The 17,683-nt window shown below is 40.7% G+C and overlaps 1 protein-coding gene across 6 annotated transcripts; it reads right to left on the minus strand.

Moving 5' to 3' along the window:
• Positions 1-2,185: 2,185 nt before the first annotated feature.
• rnpc3 (RNA-binding region (RNP1, RRM) containing 3) lies at positions 2,186-17,408 on the minus strand. 6 transcript variants are annotated; one of them, XR_016484421.1, is made up of 17 exons: positions 17,342-17,402; positions 15,302-15,461; positions 13,069-13,116; positions 12,859-12,968; positions 12,678-12,767; positions 11,525-11,636; positions 8,679-8,747; positions 8,217-8,356; positions 7,745-7,870; positions 6,895-7,055; positions 5,217-5,393; positions 4,631-4,725; positions 4,404-4,462; positions 4,104-4,236; positions 3,793-3,868; positions 3,547-3,592; positions 2,186-3,028 (listed from the first exon to the last, which is right to left on the minus strand). XR_016484421.1 is itself a non-coding variant. In XM_036935174.2 (16 exons), exons 2-15 carry the CDS (start codon positions 15,455-15,457, stop codon positions 3,797-3,799), a joined length of 1,548 nt encoding a protein of 515 aa, XP_036791069.1. In that variant the 5' UTR covers positions 15,458-15,461; positions 17,342-17,408; the 3' UTR covers positions 2,186-3,028; positions 3,793-3,796. The 6 variants fall into 6 exon arrangements, 4 of the variants coding, with proteins under 4 accessions (XP_036791069.1, XP_021476172.1, XP_090045869.1 ...); XR_005034598.2 differs by having other exon boundaries at positions 5,217-5,396; XM_036935174.2 differs by lacking the exon at positions 3,547-3,592 and having other exon boundaries at positions 17,342-17,408.
• Positions 17,409-17,683: the final 275 nt, after the last annotated feature.

Here is a 17,683-nt window from a genome sequence, read left to right on the forward strand (position 1 = left end):
TCTCTGCAGTTCATCCAGAGTGATCATGGGCCTCTTGGCTGCATCTCTGATCAGTCTTCTCCTTGTATGAGCTGAAAGTTTAGAGGGACGGCCAGGTCTTGGTAGATTTGCAGTGGTCTGATACTCCTTCCATTTCAATATTATCGCTTGCACAGTGCTCCTTGGGATGTTTAAAGCTTGGGAAATCTTTTTGTATCCAAATCCGGCTTTAAACTTCTTCACAACAGTATCTCGGACCTGCCTGGTGTGTTCCTTGTTCTTCATGATGCTCTCTGCGCTTTTAACGGACCTCTGAGACTATCACAGTGCAGGTGCATTTATACGGAGACTTGATTACACACAGGTGGATTGTATTTATCATCATTAGTCATTTAGGTCAACATTGGATCATTCAGAGATCCTCACTGAACTTCTGGAGAGAGTTTGCTGCACTGAAAGTAAAGGGGCTGAATAATTTTGCACGCCAATTTTTCAGTTTTTGATTTGTTAAAAAAGTTTGAAATATCCAATAAATGTCGTTCCACTTCATGATTGTGTCCCACTTGTTGTTGATTCTTCACAAAAAAATACAGTTTTATATCTTTATGTTTGAAGCCTGAAATGTGGCAAAAGGTCGCAAAGTTCATAAAGGCATTTTTCAGCTCTGATTTTACCACTCAGAATCCAGAATGGATATGACAATGGGGCCAGCACAGGATGTAATACACCCTTACAACAATCTACTTTTTGTTCTTGACTTATCTGGTAAACTGCTACTGTGTGTCAAGAAAAGAGCCCCAATTAGGGGTTAGTGTAGTCCAGTAAAAAAGGTCTGGTTTAGATTAAAAACTATTGCCCTGAGTCCCCGTTCATAGGGGCATGAGAATGGTAGAATTGAGTTGGCACTTTATTGGCCCAAACACCCACAGACCCACAAGGTTGAGGTTACTCATGGACAGTAATTAGTAATACATTTTTTTTTGCATTGATGCATTTTGTCTTCTAACTGTCCAAGAATAGGATCCCAAAAATATTTTTTCCCATAAATACAAAGGAGGATGTCTCTCCTCATACCTCTGGCACTTTAGTCAGACTGCCAGACTGTGCACCACAGAGCCAATCAGGAGAGAATACATACAGGTCAACTGTGCCAATTGAAAATCAAGGGGTGTGTCTGTGCCTTTTGGATTACTCTCTCTTTACAGAGAACCCCTGTGGTTCAAGTCTGCTCTGTGTATGTCTGAAAGTGACAGAGCCAACAGCCAATAGTTTTTCACAGTATGTCATAAAAAAGTATTACACTTATGAATGTAAATGCAAATATGTATTAGATCCGGTACAATGGAATAACAGACTTGAATTTGAATGCAGCGTGTTCCGATTCCTTCTTCTTTCTGTCCAGCAGGGTCAACCAAAAACACTTGGCCTGATGGTTCATGCAGATACTGGGGAAGCAATATAGAAATGTATTGATCCCTTAAATGATATTACTATTAAATGACCCATATCACAACCCTCATACCTCTTTACAAAAATGTACCTAAATCAATTTTGGAAAAATGATTTTACTCACAAAAGACGTAGGAATTTATTTTCCCAGTTAGAAATAGTAGGCCATGCATCATAACTATTTCCATCAGAAAAACGAACCCTCAAATGCAATATTTCATTTTGTAAGTTGTCTGCAGGTGGCTTGTGAATGCACTCAAATATCAAGTCATTATCAGTTTATGTAAACTGCGTTCTAATACTCAAGTAGAAGGATTTGTCTTAATGCACAGTATATGAAAGTGATGCTATAAAAAGGTTATTTCACATGATCAAGCTCACTGTGACTGACAAATCACTGCCTATTACTGTGATTAAAAAGAGCATATGAAACAGTGTTTCTCATGAGGCCCACCTGTCCTCTCCTGTCCTTGATCCATTCCACATACAGCCATTTGCGTATGTTTTTAGTGTCCATGTGAAAGATAGTTATTGCGAGGATGGAACATTTGTTGACTTAAGTTTGTTTTTAAACACCCATGTAAAATGAAGGCCTGCAAAGCTTACAGATTTAAGTCTAATAGCATGAGATGAACCCACTGAGTGGACATTCTGAACCTTGTTTGAGGTCACACGACCTAGGAGCTATTGAAATTTGAATGTAAAAAAAGTTTGTTCACACGCCCTAACTAATTCAACTAGGAATAGAAGACGCTGCTCACATTTCCACATGTTTATTAGCTTTGGAAAAGCAAATTAATGTCTAAATCGTGAAAATAAGACCTGTGCAATGTTTTTGCGCAATTTTCCAAAATCATGACACTTATTTGGAGTCTGTGGCTCAAGTGGTTTGAAAGCTATTGAGGTTTGAAAGAGCGAATATCCGTTGAATATCGAAATCAGTCAGTTCTTTACCTCGGTGCATGGAACTGACAACACAAGAAACGTGATTTTAATAATAAACAATGTCTGTTTTAATTGCAATGCTCACCTTCCTCCAGTGTGCACTTTGCTCCATCCCCAATAAAAATCTAGCAATCATAATGAATCCAGAGTACAGCCAGCAGGGTACAGCCACGTTGACGGACTCAGTCTCTGCCTACCAGCATCTTTCACAGTCCGTGTTGGTTTGCTTGTTTGTTTGTCTCGTCAGGAGTGTGTTACTCTAGTCTACAGCGTTGACACCACCATCTGTTGCTGAGGCTCACAGCCAATTCAGATTTCAAATTGCTTTCACTGTCTATATTTACCTACTCTCTCCTGTTCAGTTCTCACTTTCTCTGAGGTAAAAAATTCCTGTGACCCTACAGATAGTTCACCAATGACACAAAATTGTGTAAATTCATATCTATATTTTCTAATTAGGCAACTTTGACATTGTGTGATTATGTAACATGTACCAAAAAAACTATTAAAGAAAACAAATAAAGACCTTACAGTGGACTAGAAGGCATTTATAGACAGACAATACATATATAAAAAATATTTTATGAAAAAAAAAAAAACCTGAAGAAATTATATTCCTAACGTGTTGTCTTCAGTTTGCAGAGGATTCCATCACCTGTAGTTCAGAACCAAACAGGGGAGATGTCAAATATTGAATATTGATTTTCACAGATTAAAAATACTACATCTCACAGCAACATATATGTATATATATATATATATATATATATTTATTTTCAGGGGAGAAGAACATTTCAGATAAATAACACTGGACTCCAGGCGCTACAATTTATGCAAGAATCAGTGTGTGTGCATGTTGGAAGGATACAAACAGGTGTGTATTATGTCCCTCATCAGAAAATAAAAACCCATAAGCCTGTATACTGTGATTTCTTTAAAAAAAAAAATGTATGTTAGGCAGTTAGGTTGTAACCTATCATTATAAAACTACTTGATTTCACTGGATATTAGAGCTATGCTTAATGTTTGGCGTTTTAACTACAAGATCATTTCCGAACGACATGGTTGTCTATGGGTCTAATGTGTACCAAAGAGGAGGAAAACACAGGTGTGTTGGTATGATGTGCTTTGGAAAGGATATGACAGAATCAGAAGGATACGAATGGTACTGACTGCTGGGCCACACTATCACCATGTAACTTCAACTTGACATCAATATCTTCAACAAAAAATTTAAAGATACAGATAGTGTTTTAGATACAGAACTATTATAATTTCACAAATAAATAGCTTGAACTTCTCAGATTACGCCTATCTTTGAATCAACAAAGTTGATATTTCAAGAGTTCCATTTCTCTTTTTCAAAAGTCAGTGAGACAACATAATTTGGATTTAGAAGAGCAGAAGAACCCTTCTCACCTGTTCATCGGGTTCGTTTGGGTCCTTTCTTGGGGTCCGGGGTGTCCGCTTTAGGTCTGGCAGACCTGGCAAACGACTGGAAGGTCTGAGTTAAGGTCTGAAAGAGTTCAAATATTATACAGGAAGCATCACACAAACTGTGATCCACTAAGCGTAATATGCATCTCTGAAGAATTTCAAAACCAACCTAGCTTTATAACTGTTAAAACCGTTGTGATTACATTTTTTAAATGAACTAAACAAGTATATTCTTAATGATTGTTGAAAGTATATATTTGTCTGTTTTATAAGTGATTAGAAGTAAAGGATACGACGACGAGGGGCTTGTCATAGAGGACGTAACCGTTGGTGTCTCTCAGGGCCTTCTCTGCACTCCTCTCACTTGGGAGACCAACGAATGCCTGGCCCTTCATACGACCCTCCCTCATCAGCACTATGTCAAACCTTAGGCAGAGACAAGGGAGAGGTTATTCTCACTGATACCTAGTCTACACATTCCCTATGTCAAACCTGGGGGAGAGAAGTGACGCAGATCACTCTCATGAAGATATCCTAAATATTTGATTGTGATTTGAAGCACCGTACACTGCAAGAAATGTCTTCATACATACATATTTCTCTCTGCCTCAGATGAAACGTCGATGTATCGCCCATAGATGTATTTCAGATCCTGCAATACAGAGAACAAACAGCTACCATCAACATAAATCATGTCCAATGTGGTGTTAAGATGACTGATGCAATTAGACGGTAGAAGCAGAAGACGAGAAGCAAATGTGTGTAAACTAAACATACATATTGAAAGTTTGTCAACTCTATAGTATAAAAAGGTACCTACTTTCTCTTCTACTGACTTGGCGATATTCTTCACGTAAAGTCTGCTGGTCGGCTCTCCAGGTTCATAATTTTTATACACAGACATCCTTTTTATCTCTGGTTTAAAAGAGGTAAGAGAAGAACCCAGTCAACCCCAGTCCTACTTCAATAAACACAGCTACAGAAGACCACGGGGGTGCCTCTGCCAATCTGATGGCAATTCAAACCTTATTTCAATTCAAGGCCAAACATTGAGTCACTCCCTACAGTCAGAACACATTGCTACATTAAAAAGGCATGTTTGATCTCAACACCCCCATTTTCTTTTCCATTTGATCTTTATAAACAAGTGAGCTGGAACCAAACAGCCAGCCTGGCAGACCCATTGCCAACAACGCTTCACAACAGTGACAAATCCAGACACTACGCATTTCTCTCAAGACTTTTCAAGTAATGGTGCCCTTTCAAACTTTGAAATGCTTAGAGAGTGGCGTCTGAGCTACCCAGACAGAGTGGTGTAGTGGTCTGGGTAAAGTGAGAAGTGTACTGTCTCTGTCTGTTGATCAAAGGCTGTAGTAACAGACTAGTGATCTGGTAGGTAAGTGTACCGTCTCTGGACAGCCGTCCCTTATCCAGTTCCTTCCTGGAGATGACATCAGAGGGGACATCCTCGTCCTCATCACTGTCCTCCTCCAGTTGGGAGGCCTGGGCGGCAGGGTAGATCTTCCCAAAGCCCTCCCCTGGATCCTCCTCTGTAGTAGTGGTGGCCTGCATCTCCTCAGCTGCTACTGGGACAAATAGGGGATTATTAGTCTCAAATGTCATGTTAAATTTGGCTTATGTAATAAATACATTGGAAATCGTATGTGTTTAGGCTGAACCAGTCTACTGTAATGAGTGGACAAGCTGCAATAAATGATACGTTTGTTAAAGCATTGGTTGACTGCTACTGCTATGCGGACAGTTTTAAAACAGAGCATTCAGCAGGCACTGCTCCATGGAACTTTCACTTGAGGCTGAGGAAAAAAAGTATTTTGGAACTGTAGCCTGGAGGTTAACTCGGAGGTGCGCGTGCGCACACACACACACACACAAAATGATGAAGAGCAGCGAGCTTATACAAATCCTCTGGAAACTTGTCACACACATCCAGCTTGTGCGTGCTCGCCCACCGCGGCGGAACGCCAGGGCTGTTCTGATACGTTCTCAGTAGAGAACTAGATCCTTTTTTCAAATGATCCTCCTCATCACACCCCAACCCCCTTCACATAATTTAAAACGGGTTGTTTATCAGCGCCCCAAAACAAGACTAATCCAAAAACCAACCTGCCACAGTTTGTCTTCTATGCGTTAGACAATCTTTTTCCCTGGATTTTTTTAGATACGTTTTATTTCTCGGGAGTTGGGACGAGAGTGGATTCATGGGAAGAGGGTGGCTTATAAGAGACAGAAGATAAGACAAGATGAGACAGCCAGTCAGGGTGGCAGGTGACGACAACAGTGCCAAAAGATGACATTTCTCTAATCCTGATAGTGAAACACCTTCCTGCTTTGATAATTCTATAGTGCATTCTATAGAAGCCTTGAAATACAATACAGCATATCCTGTGATTCCTCTAGGGGTGCGGCAACTGATTGAAATTAATCCATGTATTGTAAACATGGAATCACAGATGTTCCAATTAAAATTCCCTTTACATAATTCTATGAGTACTCATTATTACCATTCAAAATGTGCTAAAATATGCTAAAGCTGTATTTTAACCTTTGTGTGGCCTATAATATTATCTTCTCAATTTTTTAAGTTGACATGTTAAATTCCCCCTTCGAATTGTTCTTCCAAGTCTCAAGGAATAGAAGCTTCATCTAGGGGTAGCAGGTAGCCTAGCGGTTAAGAGCATTGGGGCAGTAACCGAAAGGTTGCTGGTTCCAATCCCCCAGCTGACTAGATGAAGAATCTGTCAATGTGCCCTTGAGCAAGGCACTTAACCCTAATTGCTCCTGTAAGACGCTCTGGATAAGAGTGTCTGCTAAATGATGCGCAAATTAACTTTTAACAAGGCACACCTGTTAATTTAAATGAATACCTCGTGAAGCTGGTTGAGAGAATGCCAAGAGTATTCAAAGCTGTCATCAAGGCAAAGGGTGGCTACATTTACTACTATTATTCTACAATAAAGAATATAGAAAAACTCTTGAGTAGGTGTCCACATTTTTGACTGGTACTGTGTGTTTCCCAGAGCTGTGCCGCCTGGCCCTGTGGCGAGTCCGAGTCGAAGGCCCTACCTTCAGCCTCCTCAGTGGGCTCCTGTGGCTGGGTGGAGTTGCCTCCTCCACCTTCCAGTATGGCTGACACATCTGCTGAAATGTGGAACTCAATCTTCTTCTGTCCGCAAGGCTGGGGCTGCTCAAACACATCTGATGGCTGCAAGATGGGCCCTGGAGCACTGAGACCACAAGAAAGCTAAAATACACACTAAACACCAGGGTCTGGTACAAGAAAGCTAAAATACCCCACTAAACACCAGGGTCTGGTACAAGAAAGCTAAAATGCCCCACTAAACATCAGGGTCTGGTACAAGAAAGCTAAAATACCCCACTAAACACCAGGGTCTGGTACAAGAAAGCTAAAATACCCCACTAAACACCCAGGTCTGGTACAAGAAAGCTAAAATACCCCACTAAACACCCAGGTCTGGTACAAGAAAGCTAACATACCCCACTAAACACCAGGGTCTGGCACTGGGCACAGTAAACTGTATTTATCTGTGAATCTAGCTAGTTTATGTTTTTTTCTGGTCAGCTTGATATTTCCCAGGCCACTGAGTAGACTTAGGGAACATTTTAGGGTGCGTTTGTTGTATTTCTACTCTCTTCAAACTGAGTTTGTGGTCTGATCTATTTTGGGGTTACACAAGGTGCAGGCAGATATCCAATATGCAGTCAAAGCCACATTGGCGGACTATTACGAGTGAGAAATGTCTGGAAGGAGGATAAATCCTTCACAGCTAGTTGTGTTGTCTGGCCCTTCAGACAGACAACCCTGTACCTTTCAAACAGAAAACGGCATATTTTAAAGTTGAGAATAGATTAAGAAGAAAAGGGAGAGGGTTGATGTGCATGAGCGGCTGGGTACCTCTGAGATTCGGGCTTGGGGACAAAGAGAAGATCCTTGAACTTGGGTTTCTTTCTCTTGGAGGACACTTTAGTTCTCAGAGGTCTCTTGCATGCTTGGTTGACCAGACCCATCAGGCGAATCATCCTGGAGAAGAAATCAACAAAAGAAAATAAAGGCAGCCTAGACATTCATGCCACTGTGCAAATGATGACTGCTCTAGAAATGGCACAGGGGAAATAGTGGTATACTGTGAAATATTGTCAGAATAATGTGACTCAACATTCACTGCAACAACCCATTTGGATATGCTCGAGCAAATTCCTAGCGGTGAAGAAAAAAAACACAGGTACAACACAAAAACGTCAAAATCTCATCTCTCTTGTAATCATTTGGCTTGAGACCAAAATACATTGACGGGGGCAGCCTCTAAACTGACTATTGGTTGAAATTTCAATCAATCGCCAATAAAGTAGTGTGATTGGTCCCTCACCTCTCTTTGTCCTCGTCATCTCCACTCTCATACTCAGACCCCTCCTCGCTGGAGAGGTCCATCTCATCTGCTGGTAAGGGGGGGTAGTGGGGAGGATAGGGGGGCGGCATTGGTGGAGGGGGGGCAGGATGCATCTCATACTAAGGGTAGAAAGAGAGAGTATATTCATTGAGGCCTGCATTTACAAGACCTGCTACAGTACACAATCTTTCATACAATCACACACAAAATTGTAACACTAGTCTACATCCACAGATGGGATTGAAATCTAACTAGTGTATAATATACAGATATTGGACAATCTAGTCTAGTTGTGACAATAATCTGGGTCTTTCAGAGTATGGTTCCCGTAATCTAGCTATTGAACAATCTATAGATTATTAATCTGTGTTCTAGAATATGAAATGAAGCTAGTATATAATCTACTAATCTGTGTGTTGGAGTGTGATCCGGTAATCTCACCATCGGAGGTCTTGCTGTGATGGGGCCGAACGGAGACGGTAGGTTCATCTTGTTCATCAGGTGAAGGACCTGTTGGATGACAACACACTGTACTGTAGCACCCAGACTACAATGCTCCACTTCTTAAAGGCTTAGCTAGCTGAAGCTCTGAATCAAATGATTTATTGTAAAACGTCTGGGCGGATTGGCGTGACTGTGCTAATATCACAAACACACACTAGCAACCAGGCCCCCAGTGTCCGGTTTGGAGCGCGAAGTCACAAGCTCTGCTAGGCGGCTAATGCGTAAATTATGATCGCCAGATCGGCCCCCCAAAAATTTGGGCTGCCGTTTTGGATTTTAAAGTTTGTTTATTATGATCAAGTTCAATCCCCACACTGAATTATTTGAACGTTCGGTACAAATTTAAATATTTTATGAAACAGTGATCCATTGCATCATACATGCTGACACAAACAAATCACGGGTGAGTAGGCTTCGAGGAGGCTATAGTTGACCCTCTGTCAGGATGAAACAATTACATCGACCATGATCCTTTGCTAGTTATGACCACTTTCACCATGATCCTTAGAGATTTTTTGCTGCCATTCAGCAATATGGCACAATTCAAATTGAAATACTTCTGGCTTCATGCGGCAACGGGAGTTTTCAATAGGAATACGTGGATGACATCAGCACTAGAGATCGACCGATTAAATCGGCATGGCCAATTAATTAGGGTCGAATTCAAGTTTTCATAACAATCGGTAATCTGCCTTTTTGGAATGCCGATTATGGCCGATTACATTGCAATCCACGAGGAGACTGCGTGGGCAGGCTGACCACCGGTTGGTTACGCGAGTGCAGCATCAAAAGAACCTTGTGGCAGCAAGGAGCCAAGGTAAGTTGCTAGCTAGCATTAAACTTACCTTATAAAAAACAATCTTCACATAATCACTAGTTAACTACACATGGTTGATGATATTACTAGGTTAACTAGCTTGTTCTGTGTTGCATATAATCAATACAGTGCCTGTTAATTTATCATCGAATCGCAGCCTACTTCAACTACGCCAAACGGGTGATGATTTAACGAAAGCGTATTCGCGAAAAAAAGCACATTCGTTGCAATAATGTACCTAACCATAAACATCAATGCCTTTCTTAAAATCAATACACACGTATAATCTTTAAACCTGCATATGTAGTTAAAAGAAATTCAAGTTAGCAGGCAATATTAACTAGGGAAATGGTGTCACTTCTCATACGTTCAGTGCAAGCAGAGTCAGGGTATATGCAGCAGTTTGGGCCGCCTGGCTTGTTGCGAACTGTTGAACGGCCATTTATTCCTAACAAAGACTGTAATTAATTTGCCAGAATTTTACATAATTATGACATAACATTGAAGGTTGTGCAATGTAACAGCAAAATGTAGACTTAGGTCTGCCACCTGTTGAATAAAATACGTAACGGTTCCGTATTTCACTGAAAGAATAAACGTTTTGTTTTCAAAATGAAAGTTTCCGGATTTGACCATATTAATGACCAAAGGCTCATTTTTCTGTGTGTTTATTATCCTATAATTAAGTATATGATTTGATATAGCAGTCTGACTGAGTGGTGGAAGGCAGCAGCAGGCTCGCAAGCATTAATTCAAACAGCACCTCTTAACAATGCTTGAAGCACAGCCCTGTTTATGACTTCAAGCCTATCAACTCCCGAGATTAGGCTGGCAATACTAAAGTGCCTATAAGAACATCCAATAGTCAAAGGTATATGAAATAGAAATGGTATAGAGAGAAATGGTCCTATAATAACTACAACCTAAAACGTCTTAACTGGGAATATTGAAGACTCATGTTCTGAGCAAGGAACTTAAACGTTAGTTTTTTTACATGACAGATATTGCACTAACTTTTTTTTACTGTTTACTTTTTTCTTTTTTTTTACTGTTTTTGCATTATTTAAACCAAATTGAATATGTTTCACTATTTATTTGAGACTAAATTGATTTTATTGATGTATTATATTAAGTTAAAATAAAAGTGTTCATTCAGTATTATTGTAATTGTCATTATTACATATGCAAACATACATATACACACATACATATATTTAAAAAATTGTCAGATTAATCGGTATCTGCATTTTTTGGTCCTCCAATAATCGGTACAGGCATTGAAAAATCATAATCGGTCGACCTCTAATCAGCATTATCACCATCTACTGGTTTTGACATCTATGCTAGCAACACAAACACACTGTCATTGTGACCTCAGCTCCATATGCAACACAGATTGCAAGGAGAGCATATGTCTGCAACATTTACCCATGGAACTATACAGTGGGTGAGGTACTGATTGAGGAGAGTGCCTGCATTGTTAGGACAATGGCCTGCTCTTCCACAACACACTAGCGCCACCAAGAGACCATTATGAGCTACTGCAAATGTGAATAGTTCCCACAGAGTAAGAAGGGCAGCCCAGCAGCATGGAGGCAAATGTTAAACCCTTTACTCATGCCTCCCACTTAGTCTTAATATTAAAATTTGCAAAGCACACTCAATTGTAATTTCCAAGGCAAATGTTTTCTGTTTGATCTTTAAAGTGTGTTGGATATGGTCAAAAGAAAACACCAGGGATAAAACATTTTATGTTCTAAGTCAATTTGGACCTCTTATAACAATATGTAAATGTTATTTTGGTAACACAATTGTTTTTCTCTAAGGTTAAAAGAAGGACATCTAACTGTGGAATAAATAAAAGCAGAGATATGAGGAATAATATATATTTGAATAAATACATTTCCCAGCATGATCCGAAATAAACCAACACAGAAGGAAATATCACTTTGCATGATGTACTCACCTGAACGTAAAAGTTTGGTACGCTCAGAAGGGCATGTGTTATGTTTGTCAGAATCCCATTCGAAGGAGGTGGATATAAATATTTCAGACTGGGATTTGATGGAAATTTCAACCTGCAGCAAATGAGGGACAGAAAAAGCAACAGGAAAGAGAATAATTAGCACATAAAACATGTCAAGCGCTACCTACAAACGTACGGTCTCCCAACACACAAAAATAATACCAGAAACAATATGTCTAAATAATGGGGCCGCATAAATACGTAAGCAGGCAACCAAGGTTTAGTAGCGGGCTTTGGCTGCCTTTCTCCTTAACAACCTGCACAGCATGCGCCTGAAATACACTCAATATCACACTTCCTCTTCAGGGACGTTGGGAACAGTATGCCATCTCAGCATCTATTCAAGGTCTGTTCTCGTGTAATGACTAAGGTCCGAGCTTAGGCTAGGCCCTGTTCTGTGCTGGGCCAGCTATAGAGGCTGAAACTCATTAAATTCAAAGCCTATTTACACTCAGGGTATGGGGGGCTTTTAATTTAAAAAAGCCATTACCTGCATTAAAAATTATACTTTGTAACCGAATGTGCAGGGAACATGAACTCAATGGTCCGCTTTCCTGGAATAAGCCTATTCCTGGACTAAAAAACACTTTCAGTACAGGACTGAGAAACCGTCCCTAAAGCACAACTTGCTGCAAGTCTTGCTGTAGGCTTACGGGAGCTTCAAAGCCAAGTAATTACAAAAAATGACTGTACACATGCATTTCATCCAACAACGATTATGCACATACCCTCAAATAACTGACAGACAAATCAACCTCCAATGTGTGTGATGTGTAGGATAGGTGACTTCTCATAGTGGCATGACACCTTACACCTCAGCCCTGAGTGTCTTTATCAAAGGCCACCTGGTGCCACCAACTGGCAGTGGCAGATGGCCTGCCACTGCTGATGTCACTGCCGAGCACCAAGCCACAGACCTGACCTGCCATTGCTGATGTGCTCAGCCACAGACCTGAGACCTGGGGTTATAATTGGACATGAGAATGCTGACAGCTCCTCATTGGAGATTCCGGCCGAGTCTTAGTCAGTCTCCCCCCAGGCAGCACACAGACAGCATCAGTCTCAAGACACACACATGCACGCACACAATTACCCGAGTTTGGGTGCAGTGCCAGTCTCTATTAGTGGTATACTCGGTTGTGTCACTTCCTTTTTCTTCTTCACATCTTTGCCATCTGTTGCACTGAGAAAAATAAAGGCTTTAATACACACTAGACAAGTTTTGCTTTACAATTGAACATATTTGACTGCCTCACCTAGTTGAAGTAAATTACCTGTCTGACACAGGTGGGTCTTTCAGCACTGTCACATGTTCCTGGTCTTTGGCAAACTCCACCACCAGGGTATGGTTGAGGATCTGTAGCTGGTGAAGCCTGCTCAGAGCCTGCAGGACAGGGGAGAGAATACAGGTTTTACTAGAACACTAATTTACATCATGTAATATAATAATGAACTGCTACTGAAGGCAGAAACAATTAGCCTACCTTTGCTGCAGACTTTTCACTCGCAAATGTTGCAAAGGCTGTGTGTCTCTGGAGGTATAAGGATTGAATTGCATTAGCACGGGAACCGCTAAAGCAGTCATTGTGACTGTTCATGATTTTGTAGTTATTTATTACTCTGCCATTTAAGTCAATATCCACCCTTGACTTTTCCTAAATAAGTCTAAACAACACACCGTTGGTGCTAAAATCTTAATATCGTAGAAAGAAATGGAGCCAGAACCAGTTTGAGGAGGACAAGTCATTTTTTTGTATTGTTTTCCCCACTGCCTCTCCTTCTCTGATAATCGCACCAATAATTGCCTCAAAACTGAATAACATCGAGCACACAGCCATGCAATCTCCATAGACAAACACTGGCAGTAGAATAGCCTTACGGAAGAGCTCAGTGACTTTCAACGTGGCACATCATAGGTTGCCACCTTTCCAGCAAGTCAGTTCATCAAATTTCTGCCCTTCTAGAGCTGCTCCGGTCAACTGTTAGCGCTGTTATTGTCAAGTGGAAACGTCTAGGAGCAACAACAGCTCAGCCGCGTAGTGGTAGGCCACACAAGCTCACAGAACGGGATCGCCAAGTGCTGAAGTGCGTAAAAATTGTTTGTCCTCGGTTGCAACACTCACTACAGAGTTCCAAACTGCCTCTGGAAGCAATGTCAGGACAAGAACTGTTCGTCGGGAGCCTAAGATCACCATGCACAATGCCAACAGTCAGCTGGAGTAGTGTAAGCTCGCCGCCATTGGACTCTGGAGAAGTGGAAATGCATTCTCCAGTATGATGGGGAGAAAGGGGGAGAATGGGTGAGTTGATGAGCGAGGGGAAGCGAACGATGCATAATTATGTAATCACCAATTATTGTACTGATCCATTCTAATCTTAAAATGGTATGTACCCTAATTCAGTCCACTAAATAAAAGCAGTCTTATCAGTCTACTCTGGCCATACTTGGAGTAGGCTACACAGTTATAGTAGGCGTAATTGTACATGCTGAACGGCTTTCAATACCTGTGAAAATATCTACATCGGGCAGCAGGTGAGCGAATGTCGGAGACCTTATGAGAAATGTCACCATGGACAATTTCTTAACTTCACTGTCATTGGCGAACAAGTTGCTTGCAGAGGAAACAAGTATGGCCGGCACCATGAACAAAGTGAGAGGCAAGCTCCTTCCCGCTGCGCATAATAAGGCACCCCGGCACAGCCGTACAACGGGAACACAAAGAGAAAACCGGAGACTATTATGCACTACAACCAAACAAAAGTATGTCAAAGTGTGTCAAGGAAGTGAAAGTTACAACATTTGTGTCAACTGTTAGGACAAGGGATAACAGCTAAATGAAATCCAACTGATGCCATTGCCTGAAGATGTACACAATACAAGCACATAGCTGACAATTGACTATTTTTGACTGCCGTCATATCGACACATTAATTATAATGCAATTATTACATTTGTGCCGAGTTTCACGATTTATCAAGGCCACTTTGCACTTATAGGCTATGAAATATATAAATTACACTGTTAGAATTCTGCAGTCAGAATGAGTGCTCATTAGCTTGAAGGTGGTCCATCGAGGCCCAGCGGTTTTGAATTAATGTACAATTGTTGTAAAAAAATAAATAAAAAATAAAGGTTTTTTTTCACCTTTATTTAACCAGGTAGGCTAGTTGAGAACAAGTTCTCATTTGCAACTGCGACCTGGCCAAGATAAAGCAAAGCAGTGCGACACAAAGAACAACACAGTTACACATGGGATAAACAAACATGCAGTCAATAATACAATAGAAAAGGCCTATATACAGTGTGTGCAAATGAGGTAAAGGAGTTAAGGCAATAAATAGGCCATAGTGGTGAGATAATTACAATATAGCAATTAAACCCTAGAGTGATAGATGTGCAGAAGATGAGTGTGCAAGTAGAGATACTGGGGTGCAAAGGAGCCAAATAAATAAAATATATAACAGTATGGGGGATGAGGCAGTTGGATGGGCTATGTACAGGTGCAGTGATCTGTGAGCTGCTGACAGCTGGTGCTTAAAGTTAGTGAGGGAGATATGAGTCTCCAGCTTCAGTGATGTATTAAATGTGCTATTGGATTGTGTTTTTTGATGTCATGTTGTTTTGTTGTCATGATGGTGTTGTTTATGGTGAAAAATCTACTGTTTTAAGACAGTAGCCACCTAAGACTGAAGATACGGCAACATGGTCTGACCTACCAGTACTCCTTTATCAGAGAACACTCTGACTCCCACGGCACCAAAGTACTTGAGTAGATCCTGCTTCTCATCCCTGGACAGGTCAGCAGGGAGATGGCGGATGATCAGAGTTCTACTTTTCCTCAACTGGACCAACTCCTCGTCCTCACCCGCCATAGCGCTGTCAGAGACAGATCAGAATATGTTTTGACTAACCCGGTAACATTACCTGGGGATAGAAAAGAAAGCTAACGAGCTACGAGACTTAATGTTACTGTTGAGGGAGGAATGAATGCAACATGGTGGCTTGCAAGTATGCATCTGCAATGGTGTGAACCTCTTGTCTCCATTACTTTATCTGTAGTGATTTATAGGAACTGGGCTTTTACCTACCCTGTGTTCTCAGATCAGAGTGCAGATAAAGGAGAATCAATGACAAGGATGGGAAATAACCCACATTATTGAGAGACCAACCTGTGCTGGCTAGCTAGTTGCTGTAGTGTACAGTTAACTGTCAAAATAGAGGAAACGCCAACATAAAGTGTGTTATTAATATGGTGTTGGGCCACGAGCCAGAAAAGATTCAATGCGCCTAGGCATAAACTCTACAAATGTCTGGGACTCTATTGGAGGGATGTGACACCATTCTTCCACAAGAAATTCCATCATTTGGTGTTTTGTTGATGGTGGTGGAAAACTCCGTCTCGGGCACATCTCAAGAATCTCCCAGAAGTGTTCATTTGGGTTGAGATTTGGTGACTGAGATGGTCATGGCATATGGTTTACATCGTTTTCATGCTAATCAAACCATTCAGTGACCTGTGGATGGGTGCATAGCCATGGTAACAAAAACTAATGACCAAAATAATGACCTGTAGAGCATTTTAATACATGACCCTAAGCATGATGTATGTTAATTGCTTAAAGGAAAACTCCACCCATAAACTACCGTTTGGTATTCGTTCATTAGTCCATTGTTGATATAGTCCCAAAATGTTTTGCATGTCAGCATTCAAGAGATATAGCTTTCAAAAACAGAAATACAGCTGGTATGACGTTTCAGCATAATATGACGCAAAACGCAGCATCATGTGTATGCGACCAATACAAATGTATTTGAAAACGCAGCATCATATGATGCAAAATGCATCATATCAACTGTATTCTTAAAAGTTCTAGATCTTAAATATAATTTTCCTTTAAACAACTCAATACCCACACCTGTGTGGAAGAACCTGCTTTCAATAGACCTTGTATTCCTCATTTACTCAAGCGTTAACATTATCTTGGCAGGGTATAATTTGTGGAACGTTCCAACGGGAATCTGTTCCAAAAACTTCGTAAAGTACAAGGTTGCCAACAAACAACGCATACAAAGTAGCATGACCAATTCACCTAGCTAACTAGCTGCAGAATAGGCATAAACTAACCACGTCGCTTATTCTTAACGTTTGTCCATAGACTACCAGAGTGAGGACAATTTTTTTTCGGAATATCCGTTGGGAGTTAAAAACGTAATTAAAAATCCCACGGCCTACGTTACCGGGTATCTTATTCTGCCGCTATACAACTTTGTATGCGTTGTTTGTTGGCAGCCTTGTTATTTACGACGTTTTTGCAACAGATTCCTGTTCGAGCGTTCCACAAAGTATCCCCACCCGTTAACGTTACCTATACATTGATCAGCGAAATGAAACCAGCTAGTTCATCCTCTGAAATCCTCCCGGCCTGCCAAACAAAACCCACACCGATTATGATATCCAACATATCAAAGATTTATTTGGTTATTCCTTTCTGATAGCTAATATCCCACAGCGTCCAGACACAGACCTAACATTTTGTCGATTAACTCAATTCAGACTCCGAGGCAAGTACAGTAGGTAGCTAGCTAGAGGACCTGCATCAGCTAGACAAGCTGATATTTGTAACTAGCGTTTAATTCACATTCTCCACCATTTAATGTGGTACATGTTGCTATAACATTACACCACGTCATTCAATGAGTAGCTCATTGTAATTAAATACATTTATGAATTTAAAGAACTGTTTTTTGCCACATACCTGCTAGCTAATATAGGTTTTCTTGCAGCCAGGAGCGCATGCGAACCACTTCCGCCCAAAATGATCGATGATTGGATGTTTACATATTTGACCGCCTACCAAGCGTTCAAAGTCTGTTGGTTAAGCAGGATGTCCATCACTAGGATTATTTACTTGAGTGTATCGCTTTCCTTTCACCAGTAGAGGTCAACATTATCAATAAAATAGTCAGGTCCCTAAAGTTGATGAACTATGAGAAATTAGAGGTTTTAGTTTGAAACCCATTGCACAAAGCACATCACAGTATTGTAGGTATACTCACCGTTTTATTTGTCTTTGATTGTCTAGAGATACTACTAAGAA

The sequence above is a fragment of the Oncorhynchus mykiss genome, chromosome 11 (assembly GCF_057628025.1).
Source record: "Oncorhynchus mykiss isolate SJ-2025 chromosome 11, ASM5762802v1, whole genome shotgun sequence".
Classification (NCBI taxonomy): Eukaryota; Metazoa; Chordata; class Actinopteri; order Salmoniformes; family Salmonidae; genus Oncorhynchus; species Oncorhynchus mykiss.